Raw genomic sequence first — 25,674 nt, forward strand, 5'->3', positions numbered from 1 at the left:
AATTGTTAATTAATTTATATTTGGTAATTAATAAAATTTTAATTGGCAATTAATTTTAATTAATTGATTAATTGCTAATTATCTTAATTTTACTAATTTATTTTCTGTAGCGGGTTGTGGGTTTATAGGGGAATTGTGTGGGAAGTATTTAATTACAATTAATTAAATATGTAAATATATTTATTGTTTTTTTAGAAATAATTGTTAATTAATTTTTTATGGGTACTTAATTAAATTTTAATTGGCAATGAATTTTATTTAATTGATTAATTGCTAATTATGTTAATTTTACTAATTTATTTTCTCAAGCGAGTTGTGGGTTTATAGGGGAATTGGGTGGGAAGTAATTTAATTATAATTAATTAAATATGTAAAAATCTTTATTGGTATTTTTTTTAGAATTAATTGTTAATTAATTTTTTATGGGTAATTAATTAAATTTTATTTGGCAATGAATTTTATTTCATTGATTAATTGCTAATTATGTTAATTTTACTAATATATTTTCTGTAGCGGGTTGTGGGTTTATAGGGGAATAGGGTGGGAAGTAATTTATTTATAATTAATTAAATAATTCAATTTATTTAATTGTATTTAATTTGAAATAATTGATAAATAATTTTTAATTGTTAATTAATTAATTTTTAATTTTTAATTAATTAGGATTAATAGGTAACAAATAGTAATAATTAATTTTATTTTGTAATTGTAATTGATTAATTGTTATATTATATTAAATTGGTAATTACTTTAAAATAATTTGTTATAGATATTAATTTATATTTTTTTAAATAATATATGAAGTATTTACTTTCCCTACTGTTGCACTCTCTGGAGTGGGAATAGTAATTGTTACCCCTACGCTATCCAACGCTTTCCCTATTGTTGCACTCTTTGGAGTGGGAATAGTAATTTTAACCCCTACGCTATCCAATGCTTTCCCTACTGTTGCACTCTTTGGAGTGGGAATAGTAATTTTTACCTCTACGCTATCCAACGCTTTCCCTACTGTTGCACTCTTTGGAGTGGGAATAGTAATTTTAACCCCTATGCTATCCAACGCTTTCCCTACTGTTGCACTCTTTGGAGTGGGAATAGTAATTTTTTACCCCTACGCTTTCCAACGCTTTCCCTACTGTTGCACTCTTTGGAGTGGGAATAGTAATTTTTACCCCTACGCTATCCAACGCTTTCTCTACTGTAGCACTCACTGGAGTGGGAATAGTAATTCTTACCCCTACGCTATTCAACGCTTTCCCTACTGTTGCACCCACTGGAGGGGGAATAGTAATTTTTACCTCTACGCTATCCAACGCTTTCCCTACTGTTGCACCCACTGGAGTGGGAATAGTAATTTTTACCTCTACGCTATCCAACGCTTTCCCTACTGTTGCACCCACTGGAGTGGGAATAATAATTTTTACCCCTATGCTGTCCAAAGTTTTCCCTACTGTTGCACTCACTGGAGTGGGAATAGTAATTTTTACCCCTACGCTATCCAACGCTTTCCCTACTGTTGCACTCACTGGAGTGGGAATAGTAATTTTTACCCCTACGCTATCCAACGCTTTCCCTACTGTTGCACTCTCTGGAGTGGGAATAGTAATTTTTACACTTCCGCTATCCTACGGTAATAATATTAAATATTATTTAATTATATTATGTTACTATATATATGTGTTTTAACAAATATGATTGTAATTTTTTTTTAACTTTCATTAATTATTTAATTATTATAAGCTAATTTAAGTATTTTAAAGTATATTTTAGTAATACATTTTTAATATTAATTTAATTTAATACTGTTTTTAATAAAGTCGATATTTTAATAAACTATATTTTTCTAAACAATATTTTGTAGTCGATATTTTTGTACTTACCTGTTTGTAGATACAAACTCGATATTCTGCCTGTCGATATTTTGTCAACGATATTTTTTCTACTCGATATTATGTCCCTCGATATTATGTCAGTGATCAGCTAAGTGACATGGCACTGTTAAAGCAGTACAACTATGGAAGAAAGGGTAGGTGAATTTAGAACATAACTGCTGTATGTACTGCATCTCGCTAACACATGATGTGGGTTGTAGTGTTGGTAGAATCTTTCTACCTACGATACTAATGTTCAAGAAATTGAAAATGAGGAATACATTAGCACAGGAAAGCAATAACGCTCATGAGTGCAATGAAGATATTGTAAGGAGCTCTATACGTCTGAAAAGGGCAATTCTAAAATTAAGTGTCTCAAAAAGACCCATAAACATGCCCATGGCTTTGACTAAGGACAAGGTTTCCTAATATTCCTCATTTATCTTTAGGAGATAAAGGCACCTGCTGAAGTCTCTAGGCTACAGAAACGGTCAAGGCATGTCTGTTGTAGTCCTCGAAGGCGACTTCAAGGAAATTCAAAGTGACTCCAAACAACAGCATCTGAATCAAAGTCATGATTAATCTGTCACACTCAACAAAACATCAGGGAATAATAGTGATAGTGTGTCCTTTGGGAAGTTGAAGCAAAACTCAGAGATTTTTTGCAGAAAACTGGGGCTATGTTTTGAATGTCCTGTAAGATAGCTTAATTGGCAGAATAGATCTGTGCCCGTGACCTGCAAAAAAACACAGGTTTGAATCCAAAAGCGGACAACTCTCTAATTTAAGGTCAATTACTTTAGTGCCATTGAGTTGTGAAATACTTATTTTTAAGGGCCAAAAGGGCAGGTCAGTTCAGTTTTGGACCACAAATGATTAATAATATTATAATATTAAAATCGATTTAATACAATTCTTCAAATTTAATACTAGGGGTCCCTACTTCAAATTCTGGGCAACATTTGACCTATTTGTGTTTGATAAGTCTTTAGTATTCTCAATGGAAGTTCATTTTTCTCATTATCTGGTAACTTTTGGATGGGCATCAATATTTAACTATCGTTATCTGAAGTTAAAAGAAGAAATACTTTCTAATCGTTAGGTGTGCTACTTCTTGGAATATGATGTTTCTTTCTCAAAACTGACAAAATCCCCAATAGGTATGATAGTATATGTCTATCCTTTAAGATACCTATAATTGTGAGTTGACAATTCGAGGCTGACCCATGCTGTTTCAGTAGATTAGCCATTTATGTTTTTTCATCAATGTTTTCTGTCGAATGATAGCTCCGTTATTCACATAAACCAGGTGACACTGCTTCCAAAAAACTCTTCCATATTCTTCCAAAACTTCACTTTCTCTCAAGGAAGAGCACTTCTTATTTGACATGTCAAGAAGGCTCTAAGATATTAGCAAAGCAGTTCATAGTGGGCTGTGCCAAGCATTATTTTAATTGCACAAAGGACACAGATGCCAGGTCCAATGCTTAATTGGAAACAGGAACTCTGTTTTAAATATTAACTTCGTTTTCCTACCCTCCTTCCAGATTTTGTGTCCAAATTTAGAGTCCTCTTGAAGTACGCTGAATGTATTAACGATTCTGGACTGAAGGAGAAGTTGGAGTTAATTACGTGTAAACAATCTCATCATAATAGCATATTTTGTATTTAAAACTTGAGAAGGCTAAACCCTCTTGTGATAATAAACCTCATTATCTACTATGGTCTTCAAGATAATATACTACAGAAATAGTGACAGGTAAATGGATGTTTACTCTATGCTGAAGGCTAGGGAATCTGATTGTTTTCACTCATAGCCAGAGGCAGAATTTAAACCACGGGATTTAGTGGCACAAATGCGAGTGGAGAGGTGAATGGATGTAGGAACTGCACAAAACCTTGCCTCAGCTGTGTCTGGCATGAAGAATTGGGTCAACCAGACTGGTCCAAGTAACATCTTCCTTCCAGCAAACAACCATATGCCATCGAAGACTAGGCCAGTACCAATGTAGCCCTCCCTTTCGTGAAACTGCCTAGATCATGGAACAGAGATTAAGGAGAGGGTATGCTGTAGCATTGCAAGTTTCCCTACACCGTCGAGCAAAAGAACCTTGAGCATCCGATAGCAAGGAACCCCAGAAAAGACCAAGTAGAGAATACCTCATACCCCGAGGAACTGCTGTCTTCGAAAAGCAACAGAAAATCCTTGAACTTCTGATCTTCCCCTCCTGTGTCGTGAGCCTCGCACAGAATTTCAGGATTGGAATTTGAACCTGGGCCCAAATTAAAGATATCTGTTGTCAAACTCTGAGGTGCTATCCCTTGTATAGAGAAAAAAGTCACAGAATCCAGAGAGGTTAGGAATGGGTACAGAGTGCAATAGAGCTCCGTGGGGCAGGATTGAGTGCTAGGTAAAACTTATGCCACAAGGAAAAAGATTGAGGCTAGGTGCATCTGGACATCAATAAAGGTGGTCTCCGCTTGCCCATGAGTGGATGCTCGGGCAACAGATGGGAAGCAAAGCCAGCTCACATTTTCCCTTTCTTCTTCTTGGTTCGGGTCCGGCGCTTGGTCTTTGACTCGATGAGCTGTTGGGACCGTTGCTTCAGGGCAGCCCGGGTCACCACGTCACCCTCGTCATCCCCACTATCATCGTCATCTGTGGAGATCAATGGAAAGGTGTGAGGATTCAGAGCTATCCTTTATGAGAAGAGATGTAGGCATCACAGGCATCCAGCAGGGCATTCCCAGGGAGTGACCTCAATCAGTCAGAAATATCTTATAGATCTTGATCAGTCAGTGGCTCCATTTACAATGGTGGCATTCATGTGCCTATCAAGGGTGAGAGGCCCCTCTCATATCACTGTGTTTATGTTTCTTTGATAAGAGCCGCCTCTATTGACATCAAACTTTATGTGTCTTTTATCAATGGGAGTGTGTTCTAGGTCACCTCAGCTAAGCAAGAGGTAACTTTTCAAAGGCTATGTGTGTTTGTAATAAGAGAGGAGCACCTCTTCTCAGAGGCAATGTGTGAATTTAGTCAGTGAGCGACATCTCTTGTTACAGATTATGGGCCCTATTAGGATGGCGGACGGAGCTGCGTCCGTCCGTCACCCCAGAGGTGGAGGGACCGTCCGCAGGGGCAGCGGCGGTCCCATCCGTGCAAATTAGGGTGTGACCGCCACCCTGGGGGTCACATCCTGTATGTTTATTATTGCGGCGGGTGCTGCTTGAAGCAGGACCCGCCACAATGTTAAAAATGCAAGCAGTGCATTTGCATGCACAAAGCGGCAGGCACCGCGCGGTGCCTGCCGCTTCGTGCATGCAAATGCAGGAGGTACCATAGGTACCCCCCATGTGCACCCCCACCCCCCCTTCACCCTGGGGGCCCGCAACGGGCCCCCAAAGAAAAGACCATATGCCTTTTCGTGGCGGCGTTGCCGCCGCGGAAAGGCATATCCCTAAGCAAATCCTAATATGGCTGGCGGTGTCTGATAGACACCGCCACCATATTAGAGCTTTTCCGCCGTGGTCTTGCGGCGGAAAAGCGGCGGACGGTCTTGCCGTCCGCTGATGACCCCCCGCCATCCTAATCTGGCGGGGGGGTCATTTCTCTCTACGCAGCGGTGAATCCGCATCCTCCGGGCCGGCGGTGGCTTCCGCCGGCCCGGAGGATGCGGATTCACCGCAATCGTAATCGGGCCCTAAGTGTGTATGTGCTAAGTGAGATTTCACAAGGGACACCCATTAAATTCAACTGGAGTTTTCACAGACAGATCTTACTACAAAAGAAGAGGGTCTTGTAGATCAGAACATTTTAGGTATATGGTGCACCCAGGTATACATTAATTGTGGTCATTGGGTTAACTCGGTGACCCTGATAGGAAGGAAAGCAGAGACAAGTGAGCCTATGTACAGATTTCATAGAGCATACACTGTGAGGATGACCAACTAAAATTTGTATAAAATACTGAAAAATAATATATATTTAAACCGTTTTAAAACAAACAGACAATTTGTGATTTTTCCATGAACACAAAGTTAATATGCTCTTTTTACCATGCCTAATACATGGTCTACTATATAAGGAAAACGTGGTGATACAGAACCATTAAAACGTATTCCAGAGCACTATTTGCACTACAAAGTAAAGAATCCATTCTGATAAGTGGTACTTCCACCAACCCACACAATTCTTTGTTTTTGTAGGTGTGAGAACACACCTGGTAAAGCTTAATGCTTGTACTGTGCACTTTTTCCAGCTGCTTAATCGATGGAAAATAGGTGTGTAAAAGTCCCAGAATTCGGTAATAACATGTGATAATCAATTCAGCGATTTGAGGTCCTGCACGTTATTCCCCATTCCAGGCCAAGAAGCTCATGATGCCGGGTAATTCAGGTGGAGAAACTGGATGAAACAGGTACCTCTAAGTATGGTATCTCCCTCTCCAGTTCAGATCAATCTTGTAATGGGGCAATAAGTCTTTAAACAAAAACATGCCCACAGCAATCAACATGTCGACATATGCTGCGGCTTACACAGCCTTAGGATACAAGACCGTGATCTTCAGGAAAAATATCCACACAGGCAAGCAGCAAAGTATAACAATATACTTCAGAGCATTGTATCAAATACAAAATTGCAAGTAGAACTTTAACTACCAATAGGCACAAATGTGCATTATGTACCACACGAGCAGGACATTTGTTTTCTGGTCTAAATTAGGGAACACAGGACTGTCTCAGAAATGATTTCATACCTGACAAGGTATGGTAAGGAGTTAGGTATCCGAAAAGCTTCAATAGACATCAAGGCTACGGAGCTTTATTGAATTAAGCTAGAGGGAAAGTTGATAACCCAGAACATGAATGTATTTCTTGGATGGACCTTTTATGGTGGTGGGCCTGAAACGATCAGAATTCTGCCACTGTATGAGAGGTAGAAATCACATTTTCCTTATACTTTTGCAGTATCTAACTTCCTGTCACAGAGGCATTCGTAGACTTCTGCATCAGTTCACTAAAGCGCTGGTACACCCATCTATTTGTGGGGTTCGAATTCTTTCCACACCAGTCTATGGGATCGGATTGCATTACTTCACATTATAGGGACCAATGGTCTCAAATGCACCACAAACCCTTTCAATAAAGCCATATACAGACGAAGTGCAAGCATGAGAATAGTAAGGGCTTGCAATTAACCTTCCATACGCCTCCCTTCTTAACTGCAAAGCTAGTAACCCCAGATCATCGGAAGCCTTCTTAGCCCCTATCCACATCAATGAAATACAGATTTAGTCATGTAGCAAAATGAGCTTCAAAACCAAGTCCGGGCCTACTCCACCTAAGAGAGATTTTGTTAGATGCCACAAACAGTGATATATGGAATGCTTGAATTAAGCACCCATCACTTTTTTGTTTTTAGCCTCTTTTCTTCGTGTTTCCCCTTGCTTACTTCTCTTTTGTTATATGTGCATGGGTGTGGTCTGTGAGAGACCCCTGTGCCTGTGATCAGCAGAAGGCCTATTGTAGCTGTCACTGTGGGCGCCAAGGAAATAATTAACATGCCTGGGTATTCGCTCTGAACTCAAAAACAGTAATAACTTATTTGCGTACCCATGGGACCTCAGAAAACAAAGGTTTTGTGAGTCTTTTCCAAATTTAAAATCATTTAATTAAAAAAAAATACCTGTTTGAGGCAACATTTCAAATTTTAAATGCAGCCAATTCTTAACCAGTCAATGCAAAACACATTTGACTGGACCACAACATTAAAAAGAACAGCATTTTAAACGGGAAACACATAGGGAGAATAGAATGGTCATGGCAAAGTACATTTTACTGGACCACAATATCAAAAAAAAACTGCACTTTCAACGAGGAAGCACACAGAGAGAATGGGCGCTCCTATATAAACAAGCATTGGCATAGCCAATAGGTCTCGCCTTTGGGACCTTATAAGTGTTTAGCCATGCAACAGATGAAGTTGTTGCACCAAGGATATTGTGCTGGATAACTAAACACTTACACGATCCCAAAGGCAAGACCTATTGGCTATGTCAATGCTTGTTCTGGTTTATTTCTGCTAAGTTTAATAAAAGAGCAGGTAAATAATCTTCTGTTCAGGGTATGGTGATGTAACTATGATGAATGAATACCCAGCAGCGTAATATGCCCCCCCAATGGTCCTGTTAAACTTCCAGAATTGTTGTCACAAATTAAAGAAGACACACGTTAACTGAAACAGCCTACGTATATATTGATTAATAAACTTCAAATGACTGCTATAGCGGCCAACTGATGCAGCGGCAGGGGGATTTCAAGCCAGTCTTGTAGATTTTCGCAGATTATTAAGAGTTTACAAGTCCCAGGATGCTTTGTGTTTTTGCTGGAAAAGCAGGACTGGCAGAACGGGATCTCTGTGCCAAGGAGTCTCTTTAAAGCAATTAGGTAATTAGCCGAGAAGGCGAAGGGGGTGGGATTGTTGAGGAAAGACGCATGCATTTTTAATTTTACAATTTACAGTTCTCATATATAGTGTTAATAAAAACAATCATCCCTGACTAGTTAATGCCAACCTTGAGGGGACTCCTCCTGAAAGGGCGTTAAGAGGGGGTCTCCTGTGCCGTGAAGTTGAGTGAAAGCTAAAGAAGAAACAAGCCTTTTCACCAGGATTCCAGCTAACTCAAAGAAATGTAAATGTGGGACGTTGAATCAGCAAATATAAAGGCTGCTGGGGAGCTAGTATAGGCTTTATCGGTAGTGTCATTAGAAGCATTTTGGTGACAAAAACGTATTCTTTTTTAGAAGTAGTGCAATAGTGTGTCCTTATATCCAATGTTTTCACAGTCTGGTTGCGTTTTACTAAAATATATTTTGAAAGCATTTGCTTTACCGTAAACAATAAATGTATCTTCACATTTTGCCACAGTTCGGGATTTCTTAGCACTATAAACACATGTAACTATCCCCCATTGCACCAACCAGGATACAATTCTGACACAGTCTCGTTAGACACACAGACATCTGCAGTGATTACATTAAGTTTTCATAACTTAAGAGTGAATTTTTTAAGTGTTACCTTAACTTGCATTTATTTGTATTTTAGTTGTTATTTTATATGCTGTTAAATAAAGGTGAAAGATCAAAAAAATTAATTCATAATCTTGCTCTTTTTATCCATATCTCTGACCATGCCCCAATACTTTTTGTATTCACTTCAACCGCGCCATGCCATCATGACGTCATTGAGTCATTTACATCTGTAAACTAAACTTTTCTAGGATTTGAAACGATCATTTGTTGTGTGGGAATAACATATCTTTTTCTTACTCAAGCTAAAAATACTGCCTTCCGGGCAATCTCACGTCGGAGATCAGCTATAATAAACTAATCGTGGCCGTTTTTGCATATTTCTTTTTGTAGTTTCACTTAACCACAATAAATTCAAGACAGCAAGTACCAGAAGGCAAAGAAACCAAAGACTAGATGAACTACTTACACTGGTGATGGCATTGCTTTAAAACTGACATCCACATATTTAAAAAATCTTTAAATTAGAGCGTCATATGTTATTTATTACCATATGTTGAGGAAGGAAGGGGCCAATACTCCTGTCTCTAGTGAATTATGATGCCTCCTAAACATTATTATTAAATAGCATATATGGTTGAAAGTATTAGGAAGAGGTAGTTGAGTGCGAGATAAGGGAAAAAGCGCAGCAACAACCAGTGGGTAAGGGTAGGAGACAAAAGAGAAAAGCATAACGCCAGGAGGTGCAGAACATTCAGAAATAATGAGGGATATACATGCTGCAATAGCAGTACTTTTATGTTAGGGTTTCTCAGTGGCCAATGGAAAGCCACCAGACACCGCACGATCTCAAGCCGGGCCATGTATAGTTGATGATACGGGGAATCCTATAGCCCTGTGAACTGAGGGGATTGCCTGGGTAATGTGCCTCTCTACCGTGATCAGATAAGAGACAGCGAAGGAGGATACCAGTGGAGTTTGGGAACTCAATACGTCTTGACCCTGGCACGTGGGCACCCTTGATTCTGTGGATGAGCGGTATTGATTGCAGTGTCTGCACGTGGAGCTGTTTATTCATTGCGCAGAGCCTGGACACATCGCTTCCTGTCGGAACGGAGAGAAAGCAGGACGAGGAGAGAGGGAGGGAGTACCACAAGGGGAGGGGATCGTTGCAGGGTCAGAACAGGGCAGCGTTCGTCACAGGAGGGAGCGCTCAAGACGCTGTGGTCATTGACACAATCAGAAAAACATGGACAAATTTCGGCACGAGAATGACAGTAACAAGCATTGGCCGCGCGGCAGTGAAAGCGAAAGTCATCGCGATCGCGGTGAAAACTAAAGTGATCGCGATGACGCGCTCTTTGCAAAGCACGTGAGGAGCCTGGCGTGCGCGCTTGTGCGCGTGACTGCAAGATGGTGGCCGCTTTGGTAGCACTGCAAGAAGCCGCTTACTAAATGTCTCACCAGAGCAACACATGCGTTGGCTCAGGCGAGACCTAAAAAAAGGGCTGTCAGTCAAATTAACCCAGTCGTTGACACTTGAACAATTCCAGAAGCTGCCATGACCCATCATGCCTTTCAGTCACTTTGTTTTGGAGCACACAGAGAAGGAGAATCCAAGGTCAAAAACCTAATCTGAACTAAGTTTCTGTTTCTGGGGGAGGTGTGTGGGATGCTTTTGCACATAGAGAGAATACCCTTAATGGAGAACTACGATTTAGTTCTCCATTGTGATTCTCTCTGTTAGACCGCAGTATCAAGCTTAACTACAACCCCAGAAGAGTGGAAGCAGAAAACTTGTGATATATATAGTTGACCAAGACATAAAAAATTATACCTATCGAGGACAACTGGTCTACCGAGGTATCTGCCCTGCAGTCACAATCCATACAGTTTGTTTGCAAATTCATGTGCTGATCTCCAGGTAAGGGACTTTGCGAATGTGGGGGATTTGGACAGTTCTTATAGGACCAGAAGTGACAGCATTCCCTCTAACGGACTATGCTTCTGGCAAAGAACTATTTACTTTTGATTGCAAGTTATGATACAAGTTACTATTGATCGATCTATTGTAGGTTTGGATGAATCAATCCAGAGTGTACAGTTCCATAACTTACAAAAGCTTTTTAATATGTCTGATCTTTTTGTATGATCTTAACAGTATCCACGGATTCCATTAAAATGTCAGGCGTGAAGAGACCTTTCTGGCAGTCTTGACAGATTGTATGAGAAGGTTGAAAAAACTGTCTGAATAACAAGACAACCTGAATGACTTGGGGCCAGATGGACTAAGAACTTTTACAGTCCCAAACACTCCAATTTGGCATTTTCAACTGAAAAAATGTTTTATCATATGTTTCGTTTTAAGATTCAAAAAAAGTTTCTGATTCCTAAAAACTGGATTGCAAAATGATACCAATTCAGTATTTTTCTGATTTAAGAGGTAGTGAGAAAATGCCCTTTTTCCTTTGGGTCTTTCTTTACCACCTTTTTCAATCCACCTCCTGTACAAGCCTTTGCATGAGTAAATGTCTTGGCAACTTTGATGGAATGGAGGGGGAGAGCAGCAGATTTTTTTTTGTATCCAGTCTGGATTTTTCACGCCCGCCTGCCTTGTTATTGTTTGCTATGCTCAAATATGATAGAAAATGCTCCCTCTCTGTGTCACACTGCGCGGTAGCAGCAAGGTGAAGGAGTCTTGGGGACGAGCCTTTGCAGTGGCCACTGAAAGCAAATGGTTTTCTTACCCCCCCCCCCCCCGATGGGTCTTTGGCGCTGAAAAAGTGTTTACTACAGCATATCCTGGGAGCCTTTCCAAAATAAGATGTGTGCTCACCCGTAGCCCTTAAACAACTACCGCAGAAACCCCTTCTTGACCCACATATTTGATAATCACTTTGAACTTCCTTCTGTTTATTTCATCAACAGCATGTGGCCTTTTGTAGCACTTCAAGATTTAAAAGTGTTAAGCAATGCCATGAAGACTTTCTTAGAAGGCCAATGACAGCGGTCAAAAGCTGCAAGTTAGCCATTTCCTTAATCACCTGAAATTTCTTGAAAATACTCTCTTTTCTCCCTCAATTGTTGCTCCGCAATCTGCTGCATGGAACCCCAGCGAGTGTGAATGTAGTGTCCAAAGTTTCCAAAGAGGACTGATGAGATGGACCCAATCTTGATTGTGGCTGACATTTAGTAAACCTTGCTGCCCATTGCACCCACCCTCCTATTTTCTACTAGTGGCGGTGATGAAGATTTTCCGGGATCACTATATCATCACTTCACTGCAGACACAAGGCATATGGCAGAGGAGCGTCTCACATTAAACGGTGTCAGTATCTGTCACTCTGTACTTTCTTATATGTTTTACTCTAAAGCTCTTATTGAGAGCAGAGCCAGGAGTGTCTGTGCGAATATGACTCGTTATTTCGCATACCATTAAGTCGCAGCATTTTACTAACAAAGTTTTTACTTAGCAAATACCCTTACTACGCAAGTTTTTAGTTTGCATACCTTTGCATTGCAAGTGTTAATGTATGCGAACTAAAGACTTGCCTAGTAATAAAAATATACATTTACCCCAACACTACACTAAATTCTAAATACAAATTCACTACCCTACAAATAACAAAATCTAAAACACTACCCAAACACCCAAACACTACACTACACTACTCAACCATCACTACACTACCCTAGATCCTGCTCCTACCCCCAGTCCTGTCCCTACTCCCAAACACTACCCTTCACGGCCCCCAACACTACCCTAGACCACTACCCTCCCCTACACAACACCACAACACTACCCTTAAACCTAAAACACTACCACCTGCACAACCCTCCCCCGACCCCCAGTCCTGTCCCTACAACCAAACACTACCCTGCACGACACCCCGACACTACCCTAAACCCTAAAGAACAAGTTACTTACCTTCGGTAACGCTTTTTCTGGTAGATACAATATCTGCCTGTGGATTCCTCACCTTGTGAATATCCCCTTGCGTCAGCAACATTCGGAAATTCTTTTCGTAGCCTCGCGCCGACGTGGACTTGGACGTCATAGAGACACGACATCGCTCGCGACTCCGCTGACGTCACCGACGCCTATAAATGGCCCACGCCGGCGTGATGACATCAGTTCCGCCCTTTTTTCCGTGCCTTCGAGGCACACGGATGGACCAATGACAGTAGACATATACACAGTATACGCAGTACAAATATCAAGGTAACACACACAGTGTGAAGCAAATGCAATATAACATTTGAAATAAACAACTCCTTGACAATAAAATAAATACATTACAGAAACTCTGGTATAGAAGAGTGGACAACGGGGAGGCGGGTGGGTCAGTGAGAAATCCACAGGCAGATATTGTATCTACCAGAAAAAGCGTTACCGTAGGTAAGTAACTTGTTCTTCTGATAGATACATCTGCCGTGTGGATTCCTCACCTTGTGAATAGAGTCCCACAGCAGTCCCCAGTGAGGAGGGCGTCCACTCTTGTAAACCAGGAAATCCTGGAGGACAGAGCGCGCAAAGTGGCCGTCCCTCCTCACTTCGGAATCCAAGCAGTAATGCTTCGCGAAAGTGTGGAGGGAAGACCAAGTTGCCGCCCTACAAATATCCTCTACAGGAACACCTCTAGCCAATGCTGAGGTTGAAGACTTAGCTCTTGTAGAATGAGCCCTTATACCCTCTGGTGGTTCCTTACCAGCCAAAGAGTAGCAGATCTTTATACAGAGAACGATCCATCTTGATAAAGTTCTTTTATGGACCGCTCTTCCTCTTTTGCAGCCAGCAAACCCAATGAAGACCTGGTCATCCAAACGACAGTCTTTAGACCTGTCCAAGTAAAAGGACACCGCCCTCTTGGGGTCCAGACGGTGTAACCTCTCCTCCTCCTTGGAAGGGTGTGGGGAGGATAAAAGGTAGGGAGGGTAATGGATTGACCAAGGTGGAAAGGAGTAACCACCTTTGGAAGAAAAGCAGCCCTGGTCCTAAGAACCATTCTATCAGCATGAATGGTCAAGAATGGGGGCTTGGAACTAAGAGCTTGAAGCTCACTTACCCCCCTTGCAGAGGTTATTGCAACGAGGAAGACTGTCTTAAGAGTCAAAAGCCTCAAAGGACATTTGTGAAGAGGCTCAAAAGGAGCACCCATCAAAAAGGTCAAGACAAGATTTAAGTCCCACTGAGGCACAATAAAAAGAACAGGAGGGAACTTATTTGTGAGACCCTTTAATAACCTTAAAACTACAGGAGATTTGAAAAGAGATGGCTGATCAGGCAAACAGAGAAATGCCGACAGCGCAGAAAGATAGCCCTTAACTGTGGCAACAGCAAGCCCTTGCTGCGCCAGAGAAAGGGCAAACTGGAGAACATCAGACAAATGGGCTCTCAAAGGGTCAATAGATTTCCCTCCACACCAAGTGACAAATTTTGACCATCTATAAGAATAGATGGACTTAGTGGAGTCACGCCTGGCTGACAAGATGACATCCACCACGTCAGGCGGGAGAGAAAAGGAATTCAGGTTGCCCCGTTCAATCTCCAGGCATGAAGGTGTAATGTCTGGAGGTGGGGGGTGTAGAACCTGCCCCTCCATCTGAGAGAGGAGGTCTGCCCTGAGAGGGAGACGGAGCGGCGGGTGAGAGGAGAGGTGGAGAAGATATGTATACCACACCCTTCTTGGCCAGTCCGGGGCGACCAATATGACTTGGGCCCGGTCTTGGCGAATCTTCCTCAGAACCCGAGGAATCAAAGGTATGGGAGGAAACGCGTAAAGGAGTTGATTTCCCCAACTCAACTGAAACGCGTCCCCCAAGGCTCCTTGCATCGGATACTGGAGACTGCAGAATGACAGGCAGTGAGCATTCTTGTGAGTGGCGAACAGGTCCACCTGAGGAGTCCCCCACGTCCGAAAGACGTGACGAACCACCTCTGGGCGAAGCCTCCACTCGTGGTCGGCCGAAAACTGCAGACTGAGACTGTCTGCACGCACGTTCAGAACTCCGGCCAGATGATTTGCCATCAGACAAATCTGATGGTCCTGAACCCAGGACCAGAGACGCAGAGCCTCTCTGCAGAGACACTGCGCCCCACTCCTCCCTGTTTGTTGATGTACCACATCGCGGTCGTGTTGTCCGTCAGGACCTGGATCGAACTACCGCGAAGGGAAGGGAGGAGGACCTTGAGCGCCAAACGTATCGCCGCAACTCTAGAAGGTTGATGTGAAGCAACCTTTCCTCTGGAGACCAAAGACTTTTGATATCCAGGTCCCCCAGATGAGCACCCCACCCTAGATTGGATGCATCCGTTATTACTGTGGCCACCGGAGGAGGCAGCTGAAAAGGCTTCCCCTGAGACAGGTTGCCTTCCACGCCCCACCAAGACAGATCCGCCGCAGCTTCTCTGGAGATCCTCACTGACTCCCTGAGATCTCCGTTGTGTTGATACCACTGCCTGCGGAGGCACCACTGGAGCGCCCTCATGTGCCAGCGTGCATGGTTGATCAACAGAATGCAGGAAGCCATCAGACCGAGCAGACGAAGGACCTTCAGGACTGGACCGACCGCTCCATTGTAAAATTGTAAAATAAAGGAATCATTTCCTGTATGTCGTGAATCCTTTGAGGAGGAGGAAATGCGCGACATACAGTTGTGTCCAGTACAGCACCTATGAACAGGTTGCGCTGGGAGGGCACCAGGTGAGACTTGGGTACATTTATCGAAAAACCCAACCTGTACAACAACTGGGTTGTCTCTCGCAGATGATGGAGCACTCTCTCTGACGACTCTGCTTTGATCAGCCAGTCGTCCAAATAAGGGAATACTGGAATCCCTGACCTTCTGAGATGTGCCGCCACCACTGCCATCACCTTGGTGAAGACTCGAGGCGCAGTAGTAAGTCCAAACGGAAGGACCGCAAACTGATAGTGCTGCGATCCCACCGTAAAACGGAGATACTTCCTGTGCGACTTCAGGATTGGGATGTGAAAGTACGCATCCTGCAAGTCGAGTGACACCATCCAGTCTTCTTCTAGCAGCGCTTGAAGAACCTGAGCAAGGGTGAGCATCTTGAATTTCTCCTGTTTCAGATAGAGATTCAAGATCCTGAGATCCAGGATTGGACGAAGTCTGCCATCCTTCTTGGGTATCAGGAAATACCGGGGGTAGCATCCCTGACCCCTTTCCTGCTCTGGGACCACCTCTATCGCACCCTTTCGTAACAAAGTCAACACTTCCTCCTGTAGAAGTTACAGATGTTCCTCGGTGCAAAAACCTTGGCAAGGCGGGTAATTGGGAGGGAATTCTCGAAAGGGAAGGGCATACCCATTCTCTACAAGATTGAGAACCCAAAGATCTGATGTAACAGATTCCCAATCTTGTAGAAAATGGGTAAGCCGACCCCCCACCGGACCCACATGATCCTGAATGGTGGATCTAGGACTGCTTTTCTGAGGCAGGGGGGTTGGAGGAAGTGGAGGAGGAAGAGGCCTGAAGTCCACGAGGACGCACTCTTTGCTTTCCCCTGTATGACCTGTACATGGAATTTTGCTGCTGCTGCTGTTGTTGCTGCTGCTGTTAACCTTGTCGGTAATTCCGAAAGGAAGAGCGACCAAAACCCCTGGATCTCTTGTTGGTCGAAGAGCTCCTTATCTGAAGACCTAAAGATTTAGCAGTTGCCCTACTATCTTTAAATCTCTCAAGGGCCGCATCAGCTTTCTTCTCAAAGAGGCCAGACCCATCAAACGGAAGATCCAGTAAAGTCGACTGAACATCCGCTGAAAAATCTGTGGATTTCAACCAAGCTGATCTTCTAGTGGCGACAGCAGTGCCCATGATACGCGCCACAGAGTCCGCAGTGTCCAGACCACTTTGTATAACTTGGCGAGCCGCTGCCTGTGCATCTGAGATCACGTCCTCAAAATCCTTCCTGTTGGCATCAGGAACCTTAGGAGTTAGAACACGCAAATAATCCATAAGGGCATGCACATATCTCCCCATCAGACAAGTGGCATTAGTCGACTTCAACGCCATGCTTGCAGAGGAGAAGGTCTTTTTAGCAACCTGATCTTGTTTCTTTGCTTCTTTTTCACAAGGAACCTGGGGACAGGGACTTACATTCTTTTTAGAGCAAGCTGCTTGAATGACTAGGCTCTCTGGTGAAGGATGAGAAGTCAAAAAAGCAGGGTCTTCAGGTGCAACCCTGTACCTTCTTGCCACACTCTTGGAAACTGCAGGAGCTGACAGTGGCTTCTTCCACACTTCCAAAATGGGCTCTGTCAAGACGTCATTAAATGGAAGCAACGGTTCTACCACAGAACTAGGAGAATGTAAAACCTCAGTGAGAAGATTGGATTTAAATTCCACTGTTGGCAAAGTTAACTGAAGAAGATCTGCCGCCTTCCTCATAACCATATGGTAAGGTTGGACATCTTTAGAAGGTGTATCAGAGCCTGAAGGCAACTCCCACTCCGGAGAGAAATCCAGGCTACCAGCGTCAGCCAGTTCATCAAAACAATCCTCATCCAATTCACCTTCTTCCATATCAGGATGAGATTCTATATACCTTCTTTCTTCCAAAAGGCGTTGAGCCTCCCTTCTGGACCTCTCCTTCACACGCCTCGCAGCCGGATCCACCAACGGCTCCGACGGAGTCAGGATCGACGTCGGTATCGAATCCGAAGGTCCAGCCGGATGCTCTCGAGGTCGTTCTGGAGCGGGCAACGCCGGAACCGGCGTCGACGGCCTCGGTGGAGCCGGAAACTGCCAAGGCGGCGTCGGGGCTGGCATATAAGGCATAAATGGAGCAGGAGGATAGGAGTGAGGGACTCCTAGATTGAAAGCCAGCGGACCCATGGGACCCGAAGGTGCGCCAGAGGGGTACCATGCCCTTGAAAAGACACCATACATAGCGTTTTGAAACGCTGATGGGTCTTGGCCTGGGGTTGGAAATGGTGGTTGGAAACCATCAGGCTGGTCTTGTGGAGCATTCGGATTCGGCTCTTCGGCAGGCGCGGAATCCACATCTACTTGAACCTCTTCCTCATCTTGGGCCGATGACGGCGCCGGAGACGGATTCGAAGCCGGCGTCGGTGATTGAACACGCGATTGTGAGTAGGTGAATGGGTAAGAGAATGGCTGTTTAAGTGGCTGTTTAGTTAACTGTGTAGGTGTGAGAGTGGCTGTATTGGAGAGTGGCTCGTTGGGCGAGTGAGTAGACATGTGAGTGCTTGTATGGACGTGTGAATGGGTTAGTAAGTGGTTGTGTGGGTGGCTCTGTTGAGTGGTTGTGTGGGTGGCTCTGTTGAGAGGCTGTGTGGGTGAGATGCTGGGTATGTGAGTAGGTATATTGGTGAGTGAGTGGGAGTGGCCGTAAGGTGAGTGAATGACTGAGTGGCTGTTTAAGTAGGTGTATGGGTAAGTGAGTGGCTGTGTGAGTGGCTCTGTGGATGAGTAGATGAGTGTGAGAGTGGTTGTATGGGTGTCAGTGGGTATATGAGAGGTTTTGTGGAGGTGTAATTGGGTGTGTGAGGGGTTCGGTGGATGTCATCAGTGATGTAATTTGAGATGTCATCAATGATGTCACCGACCATGTCATGAGTGATGCAATGTATGAGGTCATAAGAGGTGCATTGTGGGGGCGTAAGTTATAGTTAGCTCAGGTAACTAACTGCTGAATTTCACTGGTTTTGTATGAGTGAAATCTGAGTCTAACTATAAAGTCCCTGTAACCTTGTTTTTTTTATTGAATTTCTAATGTTTTTTTAATTCTATTTCTTAACTAGAAAATCTCTGTAATCTTTGTTTTTTTCAGTGAATTTCTAAGGTTTTTTAATGTATTTCCTTACTATAACATCACTGTAACCTTTTTTTGTTTTGAGTGAATTTCTAAGGTATTTAAAACATTTTATTTCCCAACTATAGCCTGTAACCTTTGATAGTGAGTGTGTGAGTGAGTGCATGAGTGTCTCAGTGGGTGTGTGAGTGAGTATGTGAGTATCTCAATGGGTGTGTAAATGTGTGACTGCCTGAGTGGGTCTGGTAGTGGGTGCATAAGTGTCTCACTGTGTGTGTGTGTGTGTGTGTGTGTGTGTGTGTGTGTGTGTGTGTGTGTGTGTGTGAGTGTCTGAGTTGGTCTGTGAGTGGGTGTGTACGTGTCTGAGTGGGTGTCTGAGTGAGTGCATTAGTGTCTGAGTGGGTCTGTGAGTGGGTGAGAGTGTCTGAGTGGGTTTGCGAGTGCCTCCATGAGTGTGTGAGTCAGTCTATGAGGGAGTGCATGAGTCTCTGAGTAGGTTTATGAGTGGGTGTGAGAGAGTATGAGTAGTTCTGTAAGTAGGTGCATGAGTGTCTGAGTGGGTTTGTGAGTGCATATGAGAGTATCTGACTGTATCTGTGCGTTGGTGCATGAGTGTCTGAGTGGGTCTATAAGTGCATATCTCAGTAGGTCTGTGAGTGGGTGTGTGAGTGGGTGTGTAAGTGGGTGCGTGAGTATCTGAGTGGTTCTATGACAGGATGCATGAGTGTCTGAGTGGGTCTGTGAGTGGGTACTTAAGTGTCTGAGTGGGTGTCTGAGTGGGTGCATGAGTGTCTGGGTGGGTCTGTAAGAGGGTGAGAGTGTCTGAGTGAGTTTGTGAATGCCTCTATGAGTGTGTGAGTCAGTCTGTGAGTGAGTGCATGAGTGTCTGAATGAGTCTGTGAGTGGGTATGTGAGTCTCCGAGTGGGTGTGTGAGTCACTGAGTGGGTCAGTGAGTCAGTGCATGAGTCTCTGAGTAGGTTTGAGAGTATAAGAAGTTATGTAAGTGGGTGCATGAGTATCTGAATGGGTCTGTGAGTGGCTATGAGAATGTCTGAGTGGTTCTGTGAGTGGGTGCATGAGTGCCTAAGTGGGTTTGTGAGTGGGTGTGAGAGTGCCTGAGTGCATCTGAGAGTAGGTGCAAGAGTGTCTATGAGTGTGTGTGTGAGAGTGTTCGAGTAGGTGTGTGAGTGGGTGTGTGAGTGGGTGTGTGAGTGGATCTGTGAGTGGGTGTGTGAGTGTCTGAGTGGGTCTGTGAGTGGGTGTGTGAGTACCCGAGTGTGTGAGTAGGTATCTAATTATCTGTATGGGTGTATCAGTAGCCCTGTGAGTGATTGGAACACAACAGACCCGCACCTGCCCCTTTATCCAACAAGAGTCCACAGTTTTGCACAAAATATTTACCCAAGTGGAGTATTTTCTACTGGTTAAATACTAAGTGCAGCCCCCAACCTTTATTAAACTAAGCCCTAGGGAGGTGGTGGTCTCCAGGACTAAAAAGAGTCTTAGCAGGGGAGCCCGTGCGCCCCCCTCTTTTTTTTCCTCTATGCTCATCTACCCCCTGGATCTGGTCCACCCGGGGGCTATACTGTAAACAAGTGTGGGAGACCAAACTTGTTTTTGCCATAAATGTGTGATTCCGTCATGATTTTCGTTGCGAATATTGTTTTCGTAAATGTTTTTTCGCCCTGGCCACCAGGCCTAGGGGATCAGGGTATTCCTACCCTGCCCCCTTGTCTTTATTTTGTTACATTTTTCTAAAATCCCAAGATGGCCGCCAACACTTCCTGGTTGAAGTATTGGCAGCCAATCAGATCTCTGCATGAGCTCGGGAGGATTCGTGAAGGAGTCGCGTCCCTAAATATACAAATTTGGTTTTCTTTTAATAACTCTAAAACTAAAGTTGCTTTCTGGACCATTATCTACCTTTCTGCCGAATTTTGTGTAATTCCGTTCAGCGGTTTGGACTTTAGTCCTGTCTAAAATTCCTATGGGAATTAAGATGGGAAACACAAATTTTTTGATCCCCTATTTCTTGGCCCCCGTTTGAGGGATCACCCTGAAACTTTCCATGCACAACCAGAATCAGCGGTGTGAAGTTTACTCAAACTGCGACAAAGGTATAGGCAAATCAAAAACGTTTTTCCCATGGAAACTAGGTCCTAACTATAACTACCTTCTGGCGACCGTCAGTAGGTAATAAATCAATAAATAAATATATATATATATATATATATATATATATCACACATACATATGCATATATATGTGTGTGTGTATATACACACACACACACACACACATATATATATAGGGTTTAGGGTGGGTATGGGTTCAGAGGTTGTGGGTTAGTTAGTTGATATGGGGATATATATCTATATCTATGTGTGTGCATATATATATATATATATATATATATATATATATATATATATATATATATATATATACACACACATATATATATATATATACACACACATATATATATATACACACATATATATATATATATATATATATATATATATATATATTCACAAAAAAATAAAGGTTAAAGTAACGATATAGTAAGGTGAAATGTTCAGTAACAACATAATGTTTTAAACTCCGCTGGCAGAGTGTGCGGAGTTTTGCCACTCTGCTTGGAACATGGAGTCCGGCAAAAACTCCACCAACCATGGCGCAGCGGACTTCACAGGCGCACACACTCCTAGACTTCATCCCCCAAGAGTAGTGTGACAGGAGGCACATTTGCAAAGTGGTTGAGAAAGGGGGCAGGGCCCCAGACGAAGTCTGAGCAATCCTATTGTGGGGAACACACTTGTGGCAACAACAGGGGTTCTTGGCCCCCCAACCACCCTCAGCAGCCACAGGGACTTCATCCCCCAACCAGTAGTGCACCAGGAGGCGCATTTGCCGAGTGGTGAGAAAGGGTGCGAGGGCTCCAACGAGGTCTGAGCAATCCTGCTGTGGGGAAACTTACTTGTGGCAACTATAGGGGTTCTTGGCCCCCAAGGACCATAGGCATCCAAGGGGACTTTATCCCCCAACAGTAATGCGCCAGGAGGCGCATTTGCAGAGTGGTGGACAAAGGGGGTGGGGCCTCTGAAGAGCTGTGTTAGGATTCACGGTTCCACAGGGGACAGGGTTGTGCTTTTATGGATCCCTCTAGGACTCCTCTAATATATTATTCAATTTGCACAAACTTTTTCCCTGTGGACCGTTTCCCGGCAAACAAAATGGCAGACACAACTTTTCTGTGAAGGTGTAGCCAGCCAATCAGGACTTTAATTTGGCACAGTGATCCGTGGATCCCCTGCGGGATGATCCACGGAGGATCCGCTTCCCTATATATACAAATTTGTTTTTCTGTTAAGATCTCAAAAACTACTGAATAGACTTACACCAAATCACAAAAAGAACAATCTGCGGACTAAGATCTACCTTCCAGCCAAATTTGGTGTAATTCCATCCAGCACTTCAGGCTGTAGTTGGTTAAAAACTCCTATGGGAATTAACATGGGGAAAACAGGTTTTGGGAGTACCCCCCTCCCTCCTTTTCTTGGACGCCGCTTGACGAGCCACCCCGAAGCTTTCCAGTCAGCAGCTGAAATGAGCATCACATTTTGGGGGGAAATTTCATGAGGATTCGTAACCCGGCACCAAAGTTATAAGCAAATGAAAAATAACTTTTTTAATAGAAATCAAGTTCTAACTATGACTACCTATGAAATACTTATATTTTCATTGTAAAGACATGCTTGATAAAGGCATATTAACTCTGAAAGTTAGGGTGCTGTAAGCATGAGTGGTATAGATGCATGCCTTGTAAAGCTGTGTGGTAAAGGCATGCGTGGTTCCGACCGTGTTGTAAAGACTGTTTCCCGATGGCACGGTGTCTCTTATGTTGGACAGGACACCTGTAAAATCCTCAACATCCACTACCTCACAGTCACTAGCACTAAAATTGGTCTGGCCGGTGTAAGACTGATTCTCCCCAGGACTAAAGAAATTAATTCATGCTCCCTCAACCTCAAGGAAGAATCAGAATAGGAATGAACTTTGCCCACCTCCCCAACTAAGCCCTGAGGACATTTCCTTTATCCCACTGTCTCCTAAATGGTATGCAAACACACATTTTACACCTTTCAAGAATGTGATAGTAAGGGAGGTATATGACTCAAATATGATGCTCATTCTTTATTACATTATTTATTTTCCTAAAAAGAGATGACATCGTTTACTGAGCAATCACAGATGGAGTGAAACACTTCGACCAAACCAGGATACAATAAGACTCCTACCTTCACAAAATGTCTTGAAAACTCAAGCCACCATCTTAAGATGTCAAGTAACACTTCAAACATCCTGTAAAAACAGAGTTTCCACCAAACATAGCCTCTAAGTTCAGTTGCTGTGTTCTGGGATACAGACTCTGTTATAAGTAAAAAACAGATGACTGACTCAGCAGAGCCTAATGGGGCAGGGCCATTTCTGTAATTCTTAACATGGCAGTGTTCACTTCATTAATGGGCTTTTGATAGGAGCAGAAGTCCTAACTTTAGTTTTCCTGTTGAAAATGCTTCTTGACAATGGTGACCAAATGTATTTTGCCCTCATATACAGGTTTTAAAGTGGATGAACTCAAAATTGAAAATATTGTCCACTAGAAGCATAGTTTCTTCATTTAAATGATTATGCTCTGGGTTCTTAAACATGCACAGAACTATCCTAGTGTTTATGAATATCAGGAAGAACCCCATAATGGAGAAGCACAAATCAATTTGGCCAGTGCCTACAAGTTGCTTTATCCGCATCTGAGCGTTTCAGCACTTGCTTTGTGTCTGTTGCCTGCTGGCTTCTGTCAAACTTACCTTCAAAAATATCCTGCTTTGAAATCATGGGTAGCTTGACCCTGATATTGTAGTCGGGGAGCTTTCCTTCAATACTTGCATGGAACTGCAAAACAACAAAGAATTATCAGACGGCAGCTGGGGGTGCAGGGACTAATATTATATACATGCAGGGCACTCTATCTTCTAGCCTCAGTCACATGATCCTACACCTCAGTAACCCTCTCAATTCTCTTTGTCTGCACCTTACTCCATCCCACCACAGCACACTGTTAGCGGGCACTGGATTGCACTTCGTCCCCCGGGCACTCACGTCTTCCTCCTCCATCTTCTTTAGCAACTCCTGAATGTCCTTGTCTTCCAACTCTTCCAGAAGCTTCATCATCTTCTCCTCTGTGGCTGATAGGAGGTCCAGCACATATTCTTCAGAGTCCACCGAAGGTGCCAGTGCTGGGGCGCGGCTCTTTGTCTATAGGAGAAATGTAAGTCATGAATTACACAATGGATAGCATATCAGTGGTGATGGATCTCTCTGGCATGGGGTTCTCTGAGGCTGGGCTTCTAAGGAGTGTCTCTGGGGTGATAGATATCCCATGAGTAGATTTTCTGAGGTATAAACCTGGGGAAGTGATGGATAACCTATGATTGTTTCTAAGGAACATCTCCTACCTTAATAAACAACCATTTATTTTGGTTTCTGAAGCAAACTGCTGTGGTGCTCTTGATGGTTTTATTCTTGAGGTGTCTCTCCTTCTCATCGCACTCCCTAGCGATGTGATACTGTGGAGTATCTCTGGTGTGGGTGACCCCTGAGGTTGGGTTTCTACAGGGTATCCCTATGGTGAAAGATCTTCCTGAGTTCCAGTTTCTGAAAAATATCTGTGGATGAATGATGATGGATCTCGAGGGGTACAGTTCTAATGTGATGGAGCTCAGTGATGCTTGCTATCTGGTGAATTTCTTGGAGCTGCTAATGGAACCTGTTTTTGGGTCTCTGAGGAGTGCCTCCAGAATAGATCTCCATGAAACTGTCTCTAAGTGACAGATCACCTTGTGGTTGAGTTTCTGAGGACTATTAATGTTAAGGGTTGCATTTCATTAGAGCATCCTTGAGTGGCTGGATCCTTAGGATCTGAGTTCAATGTTTTATCTCTAATTGATAAATGGTATATGTGCCCACGTAATGCCGGCATGTTGGCTTAGTGAGATTGTACACTGAGATATGTACGATGGTCCGAAAGTCACAAAAATAAATTCCAGCAAGGAAGGTTCACCTTTCCCTTTACTTAAGGTGGATAAATTGAGTAAAATAAATTGGGAATTTAAAACATTACTTGGAAATAGAAGAAGTGTGGCATAGAGCACTGTTTATAAAGTACAATATTATTTTTATTGGGTTTTGAGAATAATATTTGGTAGTGATGGATCTCCATGGAAGGTGGGTTTCTTAGGAGTATCTCTCGGTGAAGGAACTCCTTCAGGTGGAATTTCTGCGAATTATCTCTGGGGTGGCTTTGAGATACTGGCGCTTTAAGGTTTGATTTTAAGGACCAACTCTGGGTAGTCAATACGCTTATGTGTGGGGTTCTGAGCAGTATGTCAGGGATTGGCTGGGTTTATGACGAGTATCTTTATGGGTTGCATCCTGCTGGATTTAGTTTTTTTGGTTATGGCACCCTAGGAGTTGGTTTCTGATGAGTAGCTCTGGTGTAATGATTTCCATATTTGATTTCAGTTGAGTATCTGTGTTCGTGAAAGTTCTCCTACAGCAAGGTTCTGAGGGGTACATCTGGGATGTTGGTTCTCTCGTAGGGGATTTCCATGTATAGTATAAGCGTTGAATAGTCCCGCCAGCCTGTGGGGACCCCGGAGCACTTTTCCCAGTATATCTTCTTAAGTGCTGAAGTTCGCCTCTCTTTCGGAAGGCCTTGAAAAGTCACTTAAGAAAGTCATAATGCAGCCTAAGGACAAGGCTAAAGTGATCAGAATTCTTCATCTTGGAGTAACAAAAGAAAGAGACTACAATGAAATATGCACTTTGTGCATAAATAATGTTGTACGGGCACAGAAAAAGAACCTGCACAAGCTGCCATTATAAGTGAAGAAAAAAGAGACTGT

At 43.2% G+C, this 25,674-nt stretch overlaps 1 protein-coding gene across 2 annotated transcripts in view; it reads right to left on the minus strand.

Annotated features, from left to right (window-relative positions):
* Positions 1-2,882: 2,882 nt before the first annotated feature.
* ODAD3 (outer dynein arm docking complex subunit 3) overlaps positions 2,883-25,674 on the minus strand; it is a 189,449-nt gene continuing 166,657 nt past the window's right edge. Inside the window, exons 12-14 of one of the 2 annotated variants that reach the window (XM_078684187.1) lie at positions 23,870-24,025; positions 23,578-23,662; positions 2,883-4,530 (exon numbers count right to left, since the gene is read on the minus strand). In XM_078684187.1, coding sequence (XP_078540313.1) covers positions 4,400-4,530; positions 23,578-23,662; positions 23,870-24,025 — 372 coding nt within the window. In that variant the 3' untranslated portion in view covers positions 2,883-4,399. The remainder of the gene's footprint in view (positions 4,531-23,577; positions 23,663-23,869; positions 24,026-25,674) is intronic. The other variant, XM_078684188.1, reaches the window with a different exon arrangement.

The sequence above is a fragment of the Lissotriton helveticus genome, chromosome 1_1, assembly GCF_964261635.1.
Source record: "Lissotriton helveticus chromosome 1_1, aLisHel1.1, whole genome shotgun sequence".
Taxonomy (NCBI): domain Eukaryota; kingdom Metazoa; phylum Chordata; class Amphibia; order Caudata; family Salamandridae; genus Lissotriton; species Lissotriton helveticus.